We start from the raw sequence: 24,538 nt of genomic DNA on the forward strand, positions 1-24,538 counted from the left end.
CTACAATTACATTTCAGTTACTTTTAAAAAAATGCTTACAAGGTGCTGGCCTTGGCTGCTGCACATCTAAGTAGCCTAAAACAACATTAAAAGTAAACGCACACATACAGAGGTAGTAGAATAATTCTTTTTATTCATAAGATAGCAATGGTGGTCACTCCACTGGTAAGGGTGGTGGGGAGGGAGGCTGAGGCCACTACTCAGATCTTTGCCCATCAAACCAAGTGCAACCCCCCCACTCAGCCAGCAAGCATAATCTCTCCACCTCCCAGACCCTGCCCTGCCACCAACTAAGGGACACTCACTCAAGCAAACATTTTCCCCCTGAGATGCAAAAAAGTTAAAATACTGCAAATGCAGCACAGTAGCCAGAGAGGGTGGTGGAGGCCACTTTGTGTGCCAAGTGCAAACACAGTATTCACACACACACACACACACACACACACAAACACACACACACACACACGTTGTCATCTTTCACCTCCACAGTTCTTTATCTCCATTCTGCTGCTGCCTCCTTCCCCTCCTTTATCCATGTTCTTGACCTCCGGATCCTTTTTCCCTCCACTCCATTCTTCACCACCACTATCCATTTTTTAAATAATTGTTTTCTCCACTCCACCCCGTCTCACTCTCCGCCTCCTCCCTTGTCGCCTCCTACCCACCCACAGAGCATGAGGGAAGAGCAACGCTGCACAGAAGCCCACTTTGAGGCACATGATTTTCATCCACAAATCAGAGGAGCAGAAGACTTCCCCTGCCCCCGCCCAAGTAATGCCCAAAAGTAATTCTGGAAATGTTACAATTACTCCACAAAAGTAGTAAAATTACTCCTAGTTCTATTACAATCATATATGTGAGGTGTTAACCCTTTCCTCCCCAGCCACTGTTCTGACAAAAATCACCTTCTCAGCTCTTTGGCTTCAGGCTTGTCCATGTGACAGGTGGATCTTGCTGTACATCTACAGTTTATCCCTCCCGCTGGGGCAGCAGTCACAGCCTCTCTCCTCACCTTTGACATGGAAATGGACTGCCTTCAAGTTGATCCCAACTTATGGCGACCCTATGAATAGGGTTTTCATGGTAAGCGGTATTCAGAGGGGGTTTCCCATTGCCTCCCTCTGAGGCTGAGAGGCAGTGACTGGCCCAAAGTCACCCAGAGAGCTTCATGGCTGGGTGGGGATTCGAACCCTGGTCTCTCAGGTCGTAGTCCAACACCTTAACCACTACACCACACTGGATCTCCCCTCCTCACTTTTAGGAACTTGCTTTTACCAGAGGGGAGGCAAAAAAAGTAATAAAGTATTCCAAGGTTTCCCCAAAGCAGATTGCCTCCCCTCTCCATTCTAAGAAGCCCCCCTCGACCACATTGCCTTCCTCCTTTTCTTTCTCCCTCCATATCATTTGTCAATATTTTGCTCTCAAAAAAAAGCCTGCAATTTTCCACCACTGAAATGTATCTGTGATCTGCAGATTAAAGAAGGTCGAAAAGAATTTTGCTAGGATCTGCAGCAGCTCTATCAGAGCTGCAAGTTTTGTCTTTTTAAATGATTCATGTAAATACCTCTCCATAACAACAAATCATCACAACAGAAATAAGGGGATCCTGGTGTCTTGGATTTGATCAATTGCTAGCAAGATGCTGGACACAACCCATGCACACAGCTAGCAAGGGCAACAGAGGAGACATAGATGTGTAAATGGATTAACAGCTAAGATTTTTCCAAATCCATGGACCATGGCAGACACCAAAAAAACCCTGGGCATGGAAGGGGAGATTGCCCCCTCCCCCAAGCACTCCTTTTTCCTCCAATCCATTCTTCACCACCACCCTCCATTTTTTAAATAATTGTTTTCTCCACTTCACCCAGTCTCACTCTCTGCCTCCTCCCTCGTCGCCTCCTACCCATCCACAGAGCACGAGAGAAGAGCGACGCTGCACAGAAGCCCAGTTTGAGTTACATGATTTTCATCCACAAATCAGAGGAGCAGAAGACTTCCCCTGCCCCCCCCAAGTAATGCCCAAAAATAATTCTGGAAACGTTACAATTACTCCACAAAACTAGTAAAATTACTCCTAGTTCTATTACAATCAAAATGTAAAGGAATTACCCACTTGTTCCTCAAAAAAGTAATGAATTACAAGTAATTCGTTACTTGCAACAAACAGTACCGCCCCTAGGCACCGGGAAGCGGGGCAGTTGCCCCCGGCCCTGCGCTTTGGGGGCCCCACGCTTGGCAATCTGTTTGGCTGCTTACAAAGTCTTGTTGCTTGCGGCGGGTTTGGTCTGGTGAGGAGACGTCCCCGCTGGCAGGTGTTGGCCTCATAGCGTGGGCTCTGCTGTGCGCCCTGGTCCCACTGTTGGTTTTCGGCGGGGTGTCCGTGGGGACAGAGGAGGGCATGGGTGGGAGGGAGCGAGCGGTGGGAGCTTCCCAAAGTTGGGGGCAGCGTGGGGAGGCCAATGGCACCTGCGGCTCGCCTGAGGAAATCTGGCTGGATAAGCAGCCACGCCCCTCCCTCAGCCTGCTGGAGGTAAACACCGGCTGTGTCTTTTTTTCAGTCTTGGGGCTTTTAAAAAGGAGCCACTAGTCTCAATGTGGATCGGGCTAAGACAGCCTCAGTGCTCCTCCATCCCCGCTGGATCGAGCCCGTCATGTTCCTCTACGAAAACAGCCTGGAGGAGATAAAGCATATAGATAGAGGTGATCCAGTGGACATAGTGTACTTAGACTTTCAAAAAGCGTTTGACAAGGTACCTCACCAAAGGCTTCTGAGGAAGCTTAGCAGTCATGGAATAAGAGGAGAGGTCCTCTTGTGGATAAGGAATTGGTTAAGAAGCAGAAAGCAGAGAGTAGGAATAAACGGACAGTTCTCCCAATGGAGGGCTGTAGAAAGTGGAGTCCCTCAAGGATCGGTATTGTGACCTGTACTTTTCAACTTGTTCATTAATGACCTAGAATTAGGAGTGAGCAGTGAAGTGGCCAAGTTTGCTGACGACACTAAATTGTTCAGGGTTGTTAAAACAAAAAAGGATTGCGAAGAGCTCCAAAAAGACCTCTCCAAACTGAGTGAATGGGCAGAAAAATGGCAAATGCAATTCAATATAAACAAGTGTAAAATTATGCATATTGGAGCAAAAAATCTTAATTTCACATATACGCTCATGGGGTCTGAACTGGCGGTGACCGACCAGGAGAGAGACCTCGGGGTTGTAGTGGACAGCACGATGAAAATGTCGACCCAGTGTGCGGCAGCTGTGAAAAAGGCAAATTCCATGCTAGGGATAATTAGGAAAGGTATTGAAAATAAAACAGCCGATATCATAATGCCGTTGTATAAATCTATGGTGCGGCCGCATTTGGAATACTGTGTACAGTTCTGGTCGCCTCATCTCAAAAAGGATATTATAGAGTTGGAAAAGGTTCAGAAGAGGGCAACCAGAATGATCAAGGGGATGGAGCGACTCCCTTACGAGGAAAGGTTGCAGCATTTGGGGCTTTTTAGTTTAGAGAAAAGGCGGGTCAGAGGAGACATGATAGAAGTGTATAAAATTATGCATGGCATTGAGAAAGTGGATAGAGAAAAGTTCTTCTCCCTCTCTCATAATACTAGAACTTGTGGACATTCAAAGAAGCTGAATGTTGGAAGATTCAGGACAGACAAAAGGAAGTACTTCTTTACTCAGCGCATAGTTAAACTCTGGAATTTGCTCCCACAAGATGCAGTAATGGCCACCAGCTTGGACGGCTTTAAAAGAAGATTAGACAAATTCATGGAGGACAGGGCTATCAATGGCTACTAGCCATGATGGCTGTGCTCTGCCACCCTAGTCAGAGGCAGCATGCTTCTGAAAACCAGTTGCCGGAAGCCTCAGGAGGGGAGAGTGTTCTTGCACTCGGGTCCTGCTTGCGGGCTTCCCCCAGGCACCTGGTTGGCCACTGTGAGAACAGGATGCTGGACTAGATGGGCCACTGGCCTGATCCAGCAGGCTCTTCTTATGTTCTTATATATATTTCTATATAATATATAGAAAGAAAGAATGTGAGGGGGCCCCAACTATGCTTTTGCCCCGGGCCCCACACATGCTAAAGGCAGGCCTGGTAATGAGTTACTTCCAAGCTCTGCAGCTGACTGGTCTGTAGTTCCCAGGTTCCTCCCTTTTGCCCTTTTTGAAGATAGGGACAACATTAGCTCTCCTCCAGTCATCCGGCACTTCACCAGTCCTCCATGATTTTGCAAAGATAATAGACGTTGGTTCTAAGAGTTCTTCAGCCAGTTCCTTCAATACTCTGGGATGCAGTTCATCGGGCCCTGGAGATTTGAACTCATTCAAAGTGATTAGGTATTCCTTGACCATTTGTCTATCAATCTCAAGCTGCAATCCTGCCCCTTCAACTTCACGTTTGCCAGGAGGGTCATAGACTCTTTCGGGAGAAGAGTTAGCCAAAGTAGGAATTGAGCACTTCTGCCTTTTGTCATCTGTTATTGTTTTTCCATCCTCATTGAGTAGCTGTGCCACCATTTCTTTTCTCTGTCTTTTACAATAGACGTATGTGATGCGTCCCTCCCTGGCTCTCCCTGTCAGGTTCCTACCTGCTCGTGTTTACTGCCTGTCTCTAGGCACCACCAGGGACTCCACCAGTCCGGACCGCACTCTCTTATGGTTTACCTATCCGCTCTAGCACAGATCTCAACAGATCCCCCTGCTAGGCAACCACCAGTAACGTCCCAATACTAGTATTCCCAGAGACTCTGAATACTGGTATTGTTATTCTCTTCACCGCTGCCACCATTTGTTACAGTTCCCCTTCAGCCTTGGTCATTACCTTACCCTCCCTTCTGGTCTGTGAAACCCCAGCCAAGGATCAGGCCTTTGGTAAACCAAATTAAGTATTTATTAAAGATAACAAAGCTAACAAGATTAACAAGATTTCTTCTTAAGGCACATAAGCATATGGTTTTACTCAATACTAATCCGAACTCCACCCCCCTCCTTCTCCACTCTCTCCTGGCAAACAACTCTCTCAAACCCCACCAAGCAACCCACTCTTTCTCTTCTCCCCCCCAGATTCCACTCTCACTCTTCCTTTTATATGTTCAGCCATTTTAAACACTCAGCCAATCATCTCGCATTCTACTGCCCAGTCACTCCCCCTCCTCTTTCACTCCACTTACCATGTATCTTCTAAAACAACACTTACCATATATACATTAATATAGGAACATCACATTTCCCCCCCCTTAAACAACAGCAGAGTATTATTCCTGTTCCAGGATTTATACGTCGCGTTAACAAATAAAAGTCTCTATGGGGAAAATGTCTTTCTTTGTTCCTCTGTCTGGTCACGTCACTGCAGTCCCAGCCACTTGCCTGGAAAGTCCATCGGCCAGTACATTGTCCTTGCCTTTTATGAACTGGAAGTCCACTTGATAGTCCTGTAGGGCCCAAGACCACCTCTGCAGCATAGTGTTATGGTTTTTCATAGTCTGCAACCATAACAAGGCCCGATGATCCGTAGTCACTGTGAATCTTCGTCCCCACATGTATGGGCGCAACTTGTTCAGTCCCCACACGACCGCTAGGCACTCCTTCTGGACCGACAAATAGTTTTTCTCCCTCGGCGTCAGCTTGCGACTCAGGTACGCCACTGGATGTCTAGTGCCTTCTCTCTCCTGTAGCAAGACGACTCCCAGCGCGAGGTCCGACGCATCTGTAGCCACGATGAATGGTTGCTCATAGTCTGGTGCTATTAATATGGGTCCTTGGCACAAGGCTTGCTTCAGTAGATCAAAAGCCTTCTGACATTCATCCGTCCATACCACACGCTCAGAACACTTCTTCTTTGTTAATTCATGCAAGGGGGTTGCTATTTCCCCAAAATTTCTCACAAACTTCCTATAAAATCCAGCCACACCCAGAAATGCCCTTACTTGTTTTTTGGTTAAGGGGATCGGCCACGCTTGTATTGCCTCCACCTTGCTCCATAAGGGGGTGATTTTCCCACTCCCCACCTTATGTCCTAAATAGATTACTTCCTTTAGTCCAAACTGGCATTTCTTAGCTTTTATTGTGAGGCCTGCTTTTCTTAAGGCCTCCAATACTGTTGTCAGGTGTTGGACATGCTCAGGCACCGACTTGCTAAAAATGGCCACGTCATCGATATAGGCCACTGCAAAATCTGACATGCCTCGCAACACAGTATTGATTAGCCTCTGAAATGAACTTGGTGAGTTCCTTAGTCCCATGGGTAAGGTCACAAACTCATATAACCCATCTGGTGTACTGAAGGCAGTTTTGGCTCTGGATTGCTCGTCTAGTTCCATTTGCCAAAATCCTTTACAGAGATCTAGTGTAGAGATAATGGTTGCTGCCCCCAATAACTCTAACATAGCGTCTACCCTAGGCATAGGATACGCATCTGGGACAGTAATTTTATTGATTAGCCGATAATCAATGCAAAACCTTGTTGTTCCATCTTTTTTCGGAACCAGGACAATACTTGAGGCCCAGGGACTGATGGATTCCCTGATCACTCCTAATTCCAGCATATCTTCCACCTCCTTTTTGATCTCATTCAAAACTTTCCCATTCGCACGGTACGGAACAGATCTGATTGGGGCATGATCTCCAGTATCAATGGAATGTATAACTATACTGGTTCGGCCAGGTTTGTTGCTAAAGAGATTCCTATAGGTTTTCAAAACTCTCAGAATCTCCTCTTTTACTTCCTCCTTCACCTCCTCTGACCATTCCACTTGATCTACCCCTCCTTTGTCTTTGCTTTCCTGTACCAAATCTGGAAGTTCAGGCCCACTTCCCTCAGGGAATAAGGTAACTTGCAACACCTTTGCATCCCTGGTATGGTAAGGCTTTAACATATTTACATGAACCACTTTGCTTTTGTTTAATTGGTCTGTGGTGATTACATATGTCGCTGTGTCAAGCCTTTCTCTGATGGTATATGGTCCTTCCCAGTTAGCCTGTAATTTGTCATGTTTCCTGGGTATGAACGCCATAACCATATCTCCCACATCATACACACGTTCTCTGGCTGTTATACCAGTAACTTTCCTTCTCCTGTGCATGACTCAAATTCTCTTTCACCACTTCCATCGTTTGCTTCACTGGTTCACATTCACCCCCTCTCTCAGCAGGCATCCACAGTCCACATAAAATCCCATTCTCACACACAACTTGACTCCTCAGCTTGTCAGCGAAAGGAATCTGCTGGGTCACAGCCTCTTCCTTTATCTGCTTCAAATTTATATCTTTATGCAGCTCTTCCCTGAATTGATCTGCTTCTTCCCCAGAGACCACTTGATACAGTTTGTCTTCTTCAGCAGGCCTGCTAGTGGTTGCTATGCTGACCTGAGGCTGGTTAACAGATTCCACCCTGTTTGTTTCAGCCCCCCTTAATATGGCTTCTTTTTCTCTGCCAATTTGCTGTCTGGTCACTACATAGATCTTTCCTTGGGCGCCCATTACATCCCTTCCCAGTATTACTGGTTCTTGTTGCTGGGCATTAATGCCTACTTTATATCGGCCCTCTCGGCCTCTCCAAGTCATATCCACCAGGGCCACAGGCAAACTTTCTGGTTGACCTCTCACTCCTTGGATAGTCACTGTTTCCTGAGGTAATATTTCTTCAGATTTTATTAAATCTGGCCTCAGTAACGTCTGAGCGGCACCAGTGTCAAGCAATGCCCAATAATTTGCCCCTTGTACACTCACTTCCTCTCTCGGACTTGAATCAAGGTCTGTTACTTCTGTCCAGTTTATCTGGCAGAACTGAACCTTTTTCGCTGTTTCTAAAGCCTTGGGCTCTGTTTTCACTGCCCTTGTCTGAGCAGGATTACTACTGGGGTTGGCAACCTCACATTGAAAACGTAGGTGCCCCGGTCTACCACATTTGTAGCATAATTTCTCCTCACTTTTAGGGTACACAGATCCACTCTGGGGTGTCCTGTGCCCTTCAGATTTTAATGGAGGACTCACTCGCTGTGGAACCACATCCCTTCTGCCAGCACTATATGGTCTGGGTTTAAACTCTCTTGATGTTTTCCCCACCCAGCCAGTTCTATTAGAGGCGAAGTGATCCGCCATCTCTGCGGCCTCCTGCACCGATGTAGGGGAACGGTCTTTGACCAGGAGCCTTATTTCTGGTGGTAACTGATGATATAATTGATCCAGTATCATGGGGCTTTTCACCTCTTCCACTGACTGAGCTTTGGCACTACTCATCCACTTTCCAAATATATCCATCAACTTTGCTCCCAGTTCCACAAAAGACCTCCCTGTCTGTATCTGGCAGTTTCTGAAAAGCTTTCTAAAATAATCAGGCCCCAGTCTGAATCTTTTAAACACTGCTTCTTTGAATTCAGCATAGGTGACGGGCCTGTCTGAGGGGAAATATTGGTATACCTCAGCCAATTCCCCTTTAATCAGGTTTGATAAATACTGCATGTATTTATCTTCAGGTAGCCCCCACAACTGAGCTGCTTTTTCAAAGGTGCTGAGGTAAATTTGAGGATCTTGACCAGGCTCATAGACAGCAAAGTCCTTTGGAGTAATTTTTATTTTTGCTCCATCTCTCTCTTTCCTTGCCTCCTCAGAGTGAAATTTCTCTCTATCAAATTTTAACTTTTCTACTTGTAATTCAGCATCCAATGCTCGTTGCTTCTCCCTCTCCTCAAACCCCAATCTCATTCTCTCAATTTCCAACTCCCTCTGTTTTTCCTTCTCTGCACCTTCCATCCTCAAGCTCTCAGCTTCCAACTCCCGCTGTTTATCTTTTTCCTCAGCCTCAAAGACCCGCTGCTTTTCTTTCTCATCAGCCTCCCATCTTAACTTCTCTCTCAAGTACTCTATATAAGCGGGATTGCTTAAATATCCTTCTGGGGTCTCTTCTCTGACAGGTTGTTTTTGCTGGGCAGTTGCAAATCCTGTAAGTGCTACCCTCAATTCATCTACCCCTTTACCCTCGTGAGGTAAATTGAATGTTATGCACTTCTCCACCAGCTCCTCTCTTTTCATTTTTATGTATTCAGCCATGGTCACTCACTCTTTGCCACACACTCTTTGTCAGTCACTCTCACAAGTAATCTTGTTTTGTTATTTCTGTTTGCCACACCACTGTTCTGGATTCTCTAGTATTCGTATCTGGATTCTCTGTTGTTCGTATCCCACCGCTACTGACACCACATGTGAGGCGTCCCTCCCTGGCTCTCCCTGTCAGGTTCCTACCTGCTCGTGGTTACTGCCTGTCTCTAGGCACCACCAGGGACTCCACCAGTCCGGACCGCTCTCTCTTATGATTTCTCTCCCCGCTCTAGCACAGATCTCAACAGATCCCCCTGCTAGGCAACCACCAGTAACGTCCCAATACTAGTATTCCCAGAGACTCTGAATACTGGTATTGTTATTCTCTTCACCGCTGCCACCATTTGTTACAGTTCCCCTTCAGCCTTGGTCATTACCTTACCCTCCCTTCTGGTCTGTGAAACCCCAGCCAAGGATCAGGCCTTTGGTAAACCAAATTAAGTATTTATTACAGATAACAAAGCTAACAAGATTAACAAGATTTCTTCTTAAGGCACATAAGCATATGGTTTTACTCAATACTAATCTGAACTCCACCTCCCTCCTTCTTCACTCTCTCCTGGCAAACAACTCTCTCAAACCCCACCAAGCAACCCACTCTTTCTCTTCTCCCCCCCAAATTCCACTCTCACTCTTCCTTTTATACGTTCAGCCATTTTAAACACTCAGCCAATCATCTCGCATTCTACTGCCCAGTCACTCCCCCTCCTCTTTCACTCCACTTACCATGTATCTTCTAAAACAACAACACTTACCATATATACATTAATATAGGAACATCACAACGTACCTGAAGAAAGCCTTTTTGTTGCTTTTAGCATCCCTTGCTAATCTCAGTTCATTCTCAGCTTTAGCCTTCCTGACGCCATCCCTGCGATTCCATGATACCTGCCTGTACTCTTCCTTTGTGGTCTGGCCTTCCTTCCACTTCCTGTATTTGACCTTTTTTGTTTTCACGTCATCTCTAAGCTTTCTGTGAAGCCACATTGGCTTCTTCTGCTGTCTTCCCCCTTTTTTTCCTTGATGGAATTGTTTGCCATTGTGTCTTTAGAATTTCCTTTTTTAGAAACTCCCACCCATCTTGGACTCCTTTTCTCATTAGGGTGGCTTGCTATGGAACCGTACTTACAATTGTTCTGAGTTTATTAAAATCAGCTTTCCTGAAGTCCAGGGTGCACGTATGGCTACTCTCAGCTTTTGCTTCCTTTCAAATCAAGAACTCTAGTACAGTGTGTGATCACTTTCCCCCAGAGTTCCTGTAACTGCCACTTCATCCACTAAGTCATCTCTGTTGGTTATAATTAAGTCAGGGATAGTTGATCCTCTAGCTGCTTCCTCCACTTTCTGTAGGAGAAAGTTACCAGCAACACAAGTCAGGAATTTCAACTGTTCTGTGTGTCAGAGTTTTAATTCAAAGACCTGCAACTGTCAGGATTCCAAACTAGTGAAGGTTAAAAATTGTGTTGTGTCACCCATAATAGAAAGCAGGCAATCTCCAGCCTGACATTCAGTCTTGCACATATGTTAAGACGACTGTAACTGTAACTTTTAAATAGCCCCAGTTAGAACAGAATAGCCTCAGGGTTATAGCAGATATGGTCCAAAACCTGTTTTTGTCTCTGAGCATATAGAGAGTATTTCACACATCTGTGAGTGGAAAAGATTTCCCAGATCAGGGATCATGACTTCCTTCAAGACAGGCATGCTTGAGCCCCAGGTCCTCTCATTTTGGAACCTAACCCTCAGCTGTGGGGCAGAAACCACTCTTTGGATGGGCATTTGGCCCTCTCTCACTCACTCATCCTAGCACAGAGGACTGGATGAATGCAATCCATGCTGCTGCTGACTGGTGATCACAGAGGGGCCCGGAGCCAACCAGGGTGGGCTGCAAAAGACATTTGTGATGCAAGCATGACCTCAGGAGGGCCCCCCTGAAAACTTCCAGCCTGGAGGCTGTTCAGAGCAGCTGCTCATATTCCAGCCTTGCCCCAGGACCATGCTGACAATGCCGCTGAATGTCATCCCAGACAGCTGCCATTTGCTGCTGCTGGTGGTGGTGGTCCTTTTGTTGCTGTTTGTCTGGAACTGGACTGTCCAAAAAGTGAAAGAAATCTGGGTAAGAAAGATGCAGCCTTTGGATCCAGGCGAGGTATTGGATTCTGGCTCTGGGCACTGAGAAGTGTGGATCCTATAAACCAGGGGTGGTGAACCTCTGGGTTTTCCAAATGTTCCTGCTGGACTCTGACTCCCATCTCTCTGACCATTGGCCATGCTGGCTGGGGCTGATGGGAGTTGGAATCCAGCAACATGTAGAGGAGTGTCTTCCGCACCACTTGTTGTTAATTGTCTTGTTCTGTGGCAGGATCCTCCTTGTTTTAAGAAGAAGCAGACCAAGCACACAGTAGCATGGATAAGTAAGCCACCTTAATCTCCCATCCTAGAGCTCTCTTTCGGGATGTTGCTCCTTGTGTCCCAGAGAAGGCTACACCTGTTTCTTGCCTTCCCCTTCTTTGCAGCACCTCTAGGAGCAAAGGACATAAGCACAGGCACGGAAAGGAGACGGAACACAAGCACAGAGTCAGAAAGGAGGTGAGCAGCCACCATCTTGGGTCCTACTCAGGTGCCACTTGGGGAAGGGCCCTCGTAGCTCAGTGACAGACCACCTGCCTTGCATGCAGAAGGCCCCAGATTCAGTCCCCACCATCTCCAGGTAGGCCTGGAAAAGACTCCCTTCCTGAAACTCTGGAAAGCCACTGCTGGTCAGTATAGACAACATTGAGCTAGATGGGCCAACAGTCTAATTTGGTACAATGGTCCCAGGGTATGGTCTGGGCAGATGAGGCCAGTATCCTGCTGAAGCTAAGCAGGGTCAGGTCTGGTCAGTGCCTGGATGGGAGACCGCTTGGGAACCATAAGTAAGCCGCTTTGGGTTTCATTAAAAGAAAGGTGGGGTATAAATGTAATAAATAAATAATAAACAGAGGCAGCTTCCTAGGTCCCAGATGGACCAGTGGTCTGACTCCATAGAAAGCAGCTCTTCCTGTGGTTCTTCCTATGTTCCAGTTGCACACCCCATGCAGTGGGTCACCTTCTCTCCTTCTACTGGAAACAAGCACCCCTCACACACATCCTTCTGCTTTGTTCTCATGGGCATGCAAGAGGGGGTAGGAACCTCATGATTGGAGATGGAGGCACCTGTTTCAGATATCCGTGAAGTCTGGAGGCCTGGCCTCATCTTGGAGCATTTGTGGTTATCTTTTGACTTTGTTATTGTCGATTACGACATGGCGACCCTATGAATCAGTGACCTCCAAGAGCATTTGTCACGAACCGCTCTGTTAATAAATAACTAAAGCACAGTTATCAACCCCTTAGTATGTACTTAGCACATCATCTGAGAGCATTAGAAGGCTCTGAGGTGACCGGGGAAGAACTGGAAATATTTGAGAATAATTTCCTTGCAGTTTCTAATTTGTCTAGCCAATCCAGAGTTTTGGGTTACCTAACATGTTTTGGAATTAAGAAATCCCTCCATCAGGGGGAATTTACACCTCTTACCAGCAACGTGCTGCAAAGGTTGACTTCTGTTAACAGCTTCAGCAAAGGACAAAGATACAGAAGTTCATCTTTGCTGGTAAGTTGCCATGAAGAAGGAATTTCTTGATTCTGAAACGCGTTGGGCAAAATAAAACATTTTGGCTTTTTGAGAACTTTTTTTCTCCGGGCCTTTTTTCCTGCATCAATTGTCCCCCTCCCCCTTTTTATTTTGGGGGGACATGGGTACTCTGTACCTTGACCTGGGAGTGGGGGGGGTAGGGGATGCAATTCCAGCAAACTGTCTTGGGCCATCCCTAGCAGAAGAGAGACGGGGTGTGTGTGAAGTTTCCCTCTATTCAGCCCTGGTTAGGCCTCATCTTGAATACTGCATCCAGTTCTGGTGTCTGCACTTCAAGAAAGATGCAGACAAACTGGGACAGGTTCAGAGGAGGGCAACGAGGATGATCAGGGGACTGGAAACCAAGCCCTATGAGGAGAGACTGAAAGAACTGGGCATGTTTAGGGGAGATATGATAGCACTCTTCAAGTGGACACAGAGGAGGGCCGGGATCTCTTCTCGATCATCCCAGAGTGCAGGACACGGAATAATGGGCTCAAGTTGCAGGAAGCCAGATTTCGACTGGACATCAGAAAAAACTTCCTAACTGTTAGAGCCATACGACAACGGAGCCAATTACTCAGAGAGGTAGTGGGCTCTCCGACACTGGAGGCATTCAGGAGGCAGCTGGACAGCCATCTGTCGGGAATGCTTTGATTTGGATTCCTGCATTGTGCAGGGGGTTGGACTTGATGACCTTATAGGCCCCTTCCAACTCCACTATGATTCCATTATTGTACTGGTGGGGGAGAGAGAGACAGATTTGGCAGAGACCTTCTGAAGCAGATGGAAGGGTGAGAAGCAGCCGAGGAGGAGGGAGCGCTGGGGCTCAGTGGCAGAGCACTTGCTGTGCATGCAGAAGGCCCCAGGGTCAGTCCCCAATGGACTCCTGCCTGAAATCTTGGAGAGCCACTGCCAGTCAGTGTAAACAATACCAAGCTAGATGGGACAATTGTGTGGCTCAATATAAGGCATCTTCCTCTCTTCCTACACTGCAGTGGTCACTTGGAAAAAGAGCACCCAAACATGTGCTCCCCACTCCTACTTCTCCCTCTCTCTCTTCTATTCCCCAGGTCATACGAGAACCTGAGCCTACACCGCACTCTGCACACCTTGGACAAGAACATCCAGTATCTCACCTGGCAAATGCAACGCATCAGTGGCACGTAAGGCGCTCTTAGAACACGCCATGGGCCAGTATGGGCTGGGGAAGGGGCGCACAGAGCCTAGGCTTCTCACCACAGAGCAGCCTTTCCCAACCTGGTGCCCTCTAGATGTTTGGGGCTGTTACTTCCATCAGCTCTAGTCGTTGACTGGAGCCAATGGGGGTTATAGTCCAAAACATCTGGAGGGCGCCAGGTTGGCGAAGGTGAGCATACATGTGGTGGTAGGCCAGTTCCCAATGGGTTTATTATAGTATTTACTAACTAGTGAGCCAGTGTGGTTTAGTGGTTAGAGTGTTGCACTACAACCTGGGAGACCAGGGTTTGAATCCCCACACAGCCATGAAGCTCACTGGGTGACCTTGGGCCAGTCCCTGCCTCTCAGCCTCAGAGGGAGGCAATGGGAAACATCCTCTGCATACCGCTTACCATGAAAACCCTATTTGTAGGGTAGCCATAAGTCAGGATCGACTTGAAGGCAGTCCACTTCCATATTAGAGAGCCAGTGTGGCATAGTAGTTAGAGTGCTGGACTATGACCTGGGAGACCAGGGTTCGAATCCCCACACAGCCATGAAGCCCACTGGGTAACCTTGAGCCAGTCACTGCCTCTCAGCCTCAGAGAAAGGCAATGGTAAATCCCCTCTGAATACCACTTACCCTGAAAACTCTATTCATAGGGTCTCCATAAGTCAGGATCAACTTGAAGGCAGTCCATTTACTAGTCAATGTGGTGCGCTCCAGATGTTTTGGACTCCAACACCCATCACCTCTGACCATGCTGGCTGGGGATGATGGGAGTTGCAGTTCCAGCATCTGGAGGGCACCAGGTTGGGGAAGGCTGGCATAGGGTCTTTGCACTGCATCAAAAGACCATCAAGGAGGTACCAAGGGCTAGCTTCCCCTGGGGACAGCTCCTGAAGAGGCCCTCCTCTCCCTGGCTAATTTTGCACCTTCCTCCTTGTTTTGCAGCCTTTTACATCAATATCACCTCAAGCCCACCATCCCCCTTTAAAGATGTTGTGCCCTCCAGCCAAGCTAGCCAGGCAGGTCTAGCTCTACACAAATTTGTTGTTATTCAAAAAAAAATACTCTGTTCAGCTTCCCTCCATACCAAAGGACAGTCCAATTATCATAGGAGGAAGCACATGTTGACTCATTGTAAAGATTCAGGACTGGTGTAGCAGAGAGTGTGCCCAGCTTGAATGGACCAGGGACGCCTGGGTTTGAGCCATGGCTCTCTCACTGGGTCACAGTCGCTGTCAGTCCTTGCCACAAATTTACATCCAAACGTTTTTCTGCTGATGAAACAAAGTAGCCCCATGAAGGCTGAAGTGAGACAATACCTTTTTGAAGGGTATGCAAATTGCCAACCAGAAAGAGGTTCTAAACGTGCAAAACACACCTTTACCATAGGGCCCACTTGACTTCCTGGCATGAAAAGGAAATTCCTGGGGCAGCCTCTTTACAGAGCCAGTTCAGTTTCCTAGTAATGGAAGAGCACTGACTGGTGCTGCCTTGGCAATAAGTCTATTAAGAACCAGGGGAGCAGCCAAGGGAAGATGTGGTGTCTTCACTCACGCTGCCCCAAGGGGTAGCAGATTGTCTCTGAGGTCAGGGTGAGCTTCAGAGGCCTTCAGTATGCAGCAAGGCTGCCACTGGCTCTCCAAATGCTTTCCAGGTAGATGGTGGGGGGGGGAGGCAGATTGTTTCCAGGATTGGTGCACAAAGGTTGGGATGGTTTGAGTCTTGCATAAATGTAAATGCACTGCCTTCAAGTGGATCCCGACTTATGGCGACCCTATGAATAGGGTTTTCATGAGGCTGAGAGGAAGATTATGATGATAATCATGGGGGAGTGGAATGCAAAAGTAGGGAACAAAGAAGAACTAGGAATTGTGGGGAAATGGGGCTTAGGTGACAGAAACGAAGCAGGAGAAAGACTTACTGAATTCTGTGAAGCCAATAATTTGTTTCTTGCAAACACATTTTTTGAGCAACCAAAAAGACAACTGTACACGTGGATATCACCAAATGGTCAATATAGGAATCAAATTAATTATATTACTGGTAGCAGAAGATGGAGAAGTTCCATACTTTGTGCAAAAACAAGACCAGGAGCAGACTGTGGTACAGATCATGAACTGGTCGTATCGAAAATCAGAGTAAAGCTAAAGAAGAACAACAAAGCAATCATAATGTCAAAATACAATTTAAATAACATCCCAGAAGAATATAAAGATCAAATAAGGAACAGGTTTGAGGCTTTAAACTTAGTTGACAGAGAACCAGAAGAACTATGGAGTGAAGTCAGAGATATGACCAGGGAAGAATGCAAAAAGACAATACCTCTAGTTAAAAAGAGAGAAAGACCTCAATGGATGACTGAAGAAACTCTTAAAATGGTTAAAGAGAGAAGGAAAGCAAAAGCAAAAGGTGATAGAAACAGGTTAGAACCTTAAATGCAACAATACAGCGACTAGTACGTAGGGACAAAGAGAACTATTGCAATAGTTACTGTATGGAAATAGAAGAGGACAACAAAAAGGGAAGAACAAGAGCCCTGTTCCAAAAGATTAGAGAAATGAAAGGCAAATTTAAACCGAGAGTAGGGATGTTGAATAATCAACAGGGGCACACAATGACTGACGGAGATGAAATAAAAGGAAGATGGAAGCAATACACTGAAGAACTCTACAAAAGAGATGCCTGGATGACAGATTCATTCACGGAGGAACCATATGATGAAGAACCAGAAATTTTAGAATGTGAGGTGAAAGCTGCTCTCAAAATACTGGGAAGAAAGAAATCACCAGGAATAGATGGCATTCCAATGGAGTTGCTACAAGCTACTGAGACTGAATCTGTCCAAATTTCGACAAAAATATGTCAAGAAATATGGAAAACTAGACAATGGCCCATAGACAGAAAGCGTTCCATATACATCCCAGTTCCAAAGAAAGGGGATCCTAGGGAATGCAGTAATTATCGAACTATTGCCTTAATATCCCATGCAAGTAAAGTAATGCTCAAGATTCTACAACAAAGGCTCTTGCCATATATGGAGTGAGAAATGCCAGATGTCCAAGCTGGATTTAGAAAGGGAACAGGCACCAGAGATCATATCGCAAACATACGTTGGATAATGGAACGGACCAAGGAATTTCAGAAGAAAATCACCCTGTGCTTTATAGACTACAGCAAAGCCTTTGACTGTGTAGATCATGAAAAACTATGGAATGCTTTAAAAGAAATGGGGGTGCCACAGCATCTGATTGTCCTGATGCTCAACCTATACTCTGGACAAGAGGCTACTGTAAGGACAGAATATGGAGAAACCGATTGGTTCCCCATCGGAAAGGGTGTGAGACAGGGGTGTATTTTATCACCCTATTTGTTTAATCTGTACGCAGAACATATCATACGGAAAGCGGGACTGGACCAAGATGAAGGAGGTGTGAAAATTGGAGGGAGAAACATCAATAATTTAAGATATGCAGACGATACCATACTACTAGCAGAAACCAGTAATGATTTGAAACAAATGCTGATGACAGTTAAAGAGGACAGCACAAAAGCAGGACTACAGGTGAACGTCAAGAAGACTAAAGTAATGACAGCAGAAGATTTATGTAATTTTACAGTTGACAATGAGGACATTGAACTTGTCAAGGATTATCAATACCTTGGCACAGTCATTAACCAAAATGGAGACAATAGTCAAGAAATCAGAAGAAGGCTAGGACTGGGGAGGGCAGCTGTGAGAGAACTAGAAAAGGTCCTCAAATGCAAAGATATATCACTGAACACCAAAGTCAGGATCATTCAGACCATGGTATTCCCGATCTCTATGAATAGATGTGAAAGTTGGACAGGCAGATAGGAGAAAAATCAACTCATTTGAAATGTGGTGCTGGAGGAGAGCTTTGTGCATACCATGGACTGCAAAAAAGACAAATAATTGGGTGTTAGAAGAAATTAAACCAGAACTGTCACTAGAAGCTAAAATGATGAAACTGAGGTTATCATACTTTGGACACATCATGAGAAGATACGATTCACTAGAAAAGACAATGTTGCTGGGGAAAACAGCAGGGAGTAGAAAAAGAGGAAGGCCAAAGAAGAGATGGATTGATTCCATAAAGGAAGCGACAGACCTGAACTTACAAGATCTGAGCAGGGTGGTTCATGACAGATGCTCTTGGAGGTCGCTGATTCATAGGGTGGCCATAAGTCGTAGTCGACTTGGAGGCACATAACAACAACGAGAGGCAGTGACTGGCCCAAGGTCATCCAATGAGCTTCATGGCATGTGGGGATTTGAACCCTGGTCTCCCAGGTTGTAGTCCAACACCTTAACCACTACACCACACTGGCTCTCTTGCATACCATGCCTTTAATGCACAGTCAAAGCACAATCCTTTCTCCACAAGAATCCTGGGAACCGTAATTTACCCCTCACAGAGCTCCAGTTCCCCAAATCCTTAATAAATGACAGTCCCCAGGATTCAGTGCGTGTGTGTGTGTGCTTTGAATGTGCTTTAAAGGTATGTTGCATATGCTGGCCCGGGGGGGGGACGACTCCCTTTGGTGCCAATGCTATGCTCAACATCAAAGGCCCTCCTCCGGGTGCCTACTCTGAGGGAAGCTTGGAGGATGGCAACAAGGGAGAGGGCCTTCTCAGTGGTGGCCCCCAAATTATGGAATGATTTCCTTGTAGAGGTGCACCTTTGCGCCAACACTGTTATCTTTTCGGCGCCAGGTCAAGACTTTCCTCTTTTCCCAGCCATTTTAGCATGTGTTTTTAATTGTTTCTAAAAATGCGTTTTTTAAATTTGTATATTTGTTTTTAATGTTTTTAATTGTTGTAAACTGCCCACAGAGCTTTGGCTATGGGGCAGTATATAAATGCAATAAATAAATAAGTAATGTGAACATTTTTTCTTAATGCTAATTGCCATGTCCAGGATGCGGTGGGGGGGGCAATTCATGGAGATTGCAGCTGGGGAGGGAAAACTTGGGGAAGGGTCGTAGCTCAGGGCTAGAGCATTTGCCTTGCATGCAGAAGGTCTCAAGTTCATTCCTCAGCATCTGCAGGGAGAGCTGGGAGAGGCTCCCTGCCTGAGACCCTGGAGAGCTGCTGCCGCCAGTCAGTGTAGGCTAGATGGATCAGTGGTCTGACTCAGTATAAGGCAGCTTCCTATGCTCCTGACGTAAACCTCCCCTTCCATGTGCTGCAATCCTGTTAACAGTCACCTCCACAACAACCTGGTATTTAACTGGAAATTAGACAGCAGTCTTCCTGCACTCTTGAGTACCTCTGAAACTCATCCTGACATCAGAGACAATCTCCTACCTCCCTGCATGCTGCAATCCTGATTTAACAGGTGCTCCTGTCCCAGCCCTGGTGTGTAATTTTTGAAAACACACAACGTGAGTGCATGTCACATAATGTGTAGTTAGGCCACAAGGATATGGGGATGCCCAGTCTTTGGGGCCACAAATATGAGATACAGCCACTCCAATGAATCCTGCAGTGGCCCTACACCTTAGAGTTTGACAACCGGATCCGATGCAGAAGGGCTGTTCTGACCTCTTGGTCTTTTTCCTTCCCTCCCCCCCTCCTTCTGGCCGCACTACCCAGGATCTCACGGAGTCCATCAAACACTTCCGTGGCGTCCATCACCTCCGTTTACAGCTGGGGACATTCATCTGGAGATGCTGCTCACTATAGCATGTTGGGATCGTCTCCCTCCCCCGTGCCTGTCACCCTAGAAGAAGAAGAAGAAGAAGCTCATCTCACCAGGTCCTCCCGGCTGGGGTTCCGTCAGGCCCGACAGAGGTCCCACTCCGACCCCAAGGCCAACGTCAACCTGCATCAGGCGCAGCTGCAGGGCCGGTGGGGAGGCCCTCCGCCCCGGTCCAACTCCACGACCAGGCTGATCCCCAGCGCTCCTTCCTTGTGCTCAGCTGTCAAACCCTTAGGCATGCCTGCCCACTCTCTGAGACGAGACAGCAGAATCGGCTTTCTGGACTACAAGGTCCAGGAGCTGCTCGACTGGCACGTGCACAGGAAACATCGGCAAAAGGAAGTGGTGCCATCGCCCCGGGCCCCCAGCCCCAAAGGCAGGGCACGGGCGGGCAGCGCCACCATCCCGAAAGGGGGGATACTGCAGTGGGTGAGCCAGCAGCTCTCCATCTGCCCAAGGCCAGGTAGCCACACACCCCCTCCAGCCCTTCCGCAGAGGTGTCAAACCCCACCCAAGGCCTCTCACGTACGAAGCCCCGGCCCCTGCCCCAGGACCCCCGGGCCTCCCCCCGAAGACTTCCTGGCTCCCCCCAACCTGTTCTGCAAGTCTGGAAGCCCCAGCAGTCTGCGGGGACAGGCGGAGGGCAAGATGGGCAGCGGTGCTGCCAAGGAGGGCCTGGGGGGCATCTTCAGTCTGCTTGGGCAAAGCAAGAGCCCCCCCCTGCCTAAGGACCCCGGGAGACCCAGGATCCGCAAAGGGAAGGAGAGGGATAGCGGGGCCAGGAGATCACCGAGCACCCCCAAGGAGGCCAGAGCTGGCAGCCCCAAGGACAAGCCGACGGAGATCGAGGTCAGCGCAATGGTGGACAGGAAGGTGTGCTGGGGCGACGCCTTGCCTGACGCCCCAGAGGCCCACATCGCCTTTGAGCAGCGGAGCACAGTGCTGCCGCCGTTCCTGGACCCCTCTTTCATGTGCCAGAACCAGCTGGAGCTGCCCTGCATGACGGCAGCCCGAGTGGAGCTGCACCACGAGAACAACAGGCGTGCTGTGCTCCCCCCCAAGCCCCAGTGCCTGACCCACGGCATCACGGAGTCGCTAGACACAGACCAGGCCACGCGGGACCTGCACCTGTGTCTGGCCAAGACGCTGGAGAAGGGGCGCGGCCGGCCGAGCATGGAGTACCCCGTGTGCCTGCTCTGTGGCTGCTGCACCCCCTACTGCCCCCATCCGCGCCCACGTCACAGCCCATCCCTCCTGGTCTACCCGCGGCTGAGCGTCCGGGAAGGCGAGGTCCACATGTGCCTGGGCTTCCTCCTGAAGATCAAGAGGTCTGAGGCCAGCGAGTGGGGGCTGCTGCAAGCAGTGGGCGCCTCCAAGCGGCCCCTGGGGAAAGAGGGCCCCCCCAGGCACGAGAGGAGCAGGAGCAGGCACAGGAAGAGTCGGGGAGCCGAAACCCAGCCTCAGTTCCCAGAGAAGGCACCACGCTTGCCCAAGCAGCAGCCGCCCGCGCAGGGAGGGGACCCAAGGGCCAGAGGCCGGAGGAGTGTTCCTAGGCGCTCCCCACAACCATCCAAAAGACGCCACCAGCCGCAACTGGGAAAGCCGGCCTCGTCGGCAGCAGCAGCGCGGGTCCACGCCAAGCCCCCCAAGAACCCCCCCAGCGTCCTGAAACAGCTGCTGTTATACATAAAGAACGCCTGGGCTAAGATGCGAGGGAGAGCCCCCAAGGAGCAGGGCTCTAAGGCTTCTCTGTGGAAGTTGGGGGGGCCCCTTGGGCCCCCTGGAACACCGGGGGTTCCTTCAGCCACTGCCTCTGAGCCCCACAACCAAGGGGGGACTTTGCTTCACAGGCAGGGCTCTCGGCCCATGGTTGGGAGCTACAAAGAACTGCCTCCTGCCGGGCAAGCCTCTGCCTTGGGGCACTGGAGGGTGTCCCTGAATCTGGACGAGCCCGAGGCTCCCCGGGCCCCCAAGAAAGGGGAGAGCCGCCACACAAAGGCAGCTTCTTCTGGGGCATCAAAGAAATTGGCGAGACAGTCTTCCCTGGCACAAACGAGGAAGGCGCCCTCCAAGCAAGCATCCCGCAGAGACATGTACTGAGAGCCTCAGTGGGGATGCCCAACCTGCTCGCCTTGGGCGGGGGCCTTCTCCTGCAGGTGTAACCCCTATGGGTTATATTGGTTTGGTCCAGTGGGTGGAGAAACCTTATGGAAGGATTGTATTAAGGAGTTGAGTACAAACCGTGAGGAAGCTGAAGAGAAAAGGAGCTGTTAATGCCAGGGAGTAAGGACTAGGCCCTTGTCACCTTGAATTAGGGCTTTGAAGTTTGCAATTGGAAAATTCCGAATTTTCTCTACTGGACTTTCTGCAAGCAACTTCTTCAGTTATGTCTTGCTGAATGCATTGGACTTTGGGAATTATTATGTTAAGATATATGATATATTCTGTTGGCATACATGGTGTTATGTTCCTTTCAGTTATTGTATAAATATATATATATATATAAAACAAACATTGTAATTGTGTTTGCAGTATTCGTTTCAATGAGCCCCATAGGACCCAAGAAAGAGGTACACAGGGATCTGTTGCTTCCTGTCACCCATCTCCCCAGATGGGACACAGCAGGTCTGTGTTACTTCCTTCCCAGGCTGCAAATAAACTGGCTGGACTTTTACATCTCACTGCCTCCCTCTGGGCTTCTGCCCTTTGCCCAGTTCGTTCACGCTTCTCTGAGAACTTGCAGGGAAGGTAGAAGACAGGTCCTCTGGGCCTCCACTCTCCTGCTGGCTGTTCCTGCAAGGTGAAGGCAGCCTTTGCCCTCCAGAGGTTGCGTACTACAGCTCCCAGCAGCCCCAGCCAGCATGGCTGTTGTAGTCCAAACTAGACTAGACACAGCTGTTGCACTCTGGTCTGAACATCTGGAAGGCACCAGGTTTCAGGGAAGGCTGGGTTCATCTCTTGTGCTGCCTGAAAACAGGTTCTAGTCCCCAGCCAGCCAGCCACAAAATGGTTCTTGCTGGGATGCGTTTGCACACTCCCTCTCTCCAAATGACCTACCACAAAGGGTTGATGTGAAGTTACACAGCAGGAGACGTCCCAGTGATGATTTCTCCACTGACACACTAGCCCCCTACACACAACGTAGCCAGCAAACAGTGGCCCATGACACAAAACGACCTCAGGAGAGCCAGTGTGTTGATGGCACAGACGCGAAAGTGCTCCCACGAGCTCCAGCATTATAAAGGCCATGCTGGCTAGGGCTGATGGGAGCCTCCCTGGTTAGGAAGTCCCACTGGAAAGGGGCAGCCACTGAGGAGACCCTCCAGCTAGTGGTCACCCTCTACACTGCAGGCAGCAGCTGCAATTGAAACGGGCCTTGCTGGGGAGATCTTAAAGCACTTCATTGGGAAACAGATGGTGCTGGGAGGGAACAAAGAGTGAGAATCATAAAACGGAGGTGGGACTGGAATTAATTCCTGTTTTATTAGAGTAACATCGAATGCAAGGCGTCTCATAGATTTTGCTGACTAGCTCACTGTAATTCCTAACTAAAGTACTCAGGCTTACTCTGCAGCTTGTAAGGGGAGTTGACTCAGCACCCTCATCAGGGGGGTACGGGCTTAAGTAGGAATGGTTTTCGTCCTGCGCGGGACCTCCCTCTGGCCAAGCCTCTTTTTCTCGGCGGCGCACACGACGTGACAGAGGGCGCACAGACGTCTGCTCAGACAGTCTAGACTCCCCAGGTGCCGGCTCCATTGAAGGGGGAGGAGACGTTTCTGGCAGGGAAGCGTTTGAAGGGCCAGGCAAGGAATCCTGGGGGGGGGGGGGAGTTGGTGCGCACATGCACGAGGTCTTGCTCCCCTGGGGCGCTTGGCAAGGGAGGGGTCTCTACGTGAGCGGGTGAATTTCCCGTGGGAATCAGAGAGTGGTTGGTTGTGTCTCCTCCCCCCAGATCTTCAGGAGCATCCTCCACATCTGACATCTCTCCCATCTGCAGAGCTGGGGGTGTGCCCTCGAACAGCTCCCCCCCCGAGTCACTCTGCACCAGGAAGGGGCCCTGGGGCTCCCCCATCTCCTGATCCAGGTCCCCCTGGGTCACCTGGGGCTTGACACCGCTGCAAGACGACTCCCTGGCCCAGCCCTAGGCTGGGGGAAGGCTCTGCATGCAGATCTTATCGACAGGTGTTGATTCCAGCTGTGCACAGGGCCAGCTCCAGGTTTTTGTGGGCACCAGGGGCAAGAGCTGCATTGACAAGGGACCCCCCCAATCCGAATGTTTACAAAATCATTCAAATGGAATTAAGAGCCTGTCATGGTGCTTCACATAAAAGTAGCAGACTGTAATAGACAAAGGAAGATAAAAACCACTCCATCAGGGTAACAAAGTTTGACTCATCCTTTCCTGGAACAGTTTCCATCTCAGCTGCTCATTAAAAGAACTTGTAACTAAGAACTTATACCTGAATTTGCTTATTTCCTCTTCCTTCCCAATACATTTTCCTTGTGTGTCATTTCCTTTCATATGGTAGCCCTTACTTACCCCTATCTTACCATCCCTGAGGGCAAAGACTCTGATTTGTAGTGATCTGTAATGATCAGTGATCTTTTTTTGGGGGGGGTGACTTTGCATAAAGACTTTATATACATAAATGATGAGTGTTTGATTGAAGTATATGTCACTGCTGCCAATGGGATCGACTCCCAAAGACATTTTCATTTTGTTTTATGAAGCTTTTAACCACCACCCACATCTACAGAAGGGCTCAGGGGGAAGTCAAGGTTCTCTCTGCACCCCCATTTTACTCTCACAGGAGCCGTATGAGGGAGATAAATCATAGGCAGCCTTGCTGGGTCCATTTGAATGTGTGTG

At 48.5% G+C, this 24,538-nt stretch overlaps 1 protein-coding gene across 1 annotated transcript; it reads left to right on the plus strand.

Annotated features, from left to right (window-relative positions):
- The first annotated feature begins 12,609 nt into the window (after positions 1 to 12,609).
- On the plus strand, positions 12,610 to 21,768 carry LOC133384230 (uncharacterized). The gene is made up of 3 exons (XM_061626145.1): positions 12,610 to 12,735; positions 13,830 to 13,922; positions 19,563 to 21,768. Exons 2-3 carry the CDS (start codon positions 13,903 to 13,905, stop codon positions 21,766 to 21,768), a joined length of 2,226 nt encoding a protein of 741 aa, XP_061482129.1. The 5' UTR covers positions 12,610 to 12,735; positions 13,830 to 13,902.
- The last annotated feature ends 2,770 nt before the right edge of the window (positions 21,769 to 24,538 follow it).

Source organism: Rhineura floridana, chromosome 4 (genome assembly GCF_030035675.1).
Source record: "Rhineura floridana isolate rRhiFlo1 chromosome 4, rRhiFlo1.hap2, whole genome shotgun sequence".
In the NCBI taxonomy this organism is placed as follows: domain Eukaryota; kingdom Metazoa; phylum Chordata; class Lepidosauria; order Squamata; family Rhineuridae; genus Rhineura; species Rhineura floridana.

Excerpts from the sequence above, each read along its gene's own strand:
- LOC133384230 (XM_061626145.1), top strand. The coding sequence starts at position 13,903 with ATGCAACGCATCAGTGGCAC. Across the intron at positions 13,923-19,562 it reads ATGCAACGCATCAGTGGCAC|GATCTCACGGAGTCCATCAA; the intron begins GTAAGGCGCTCT and ends CGCACTACCCAG.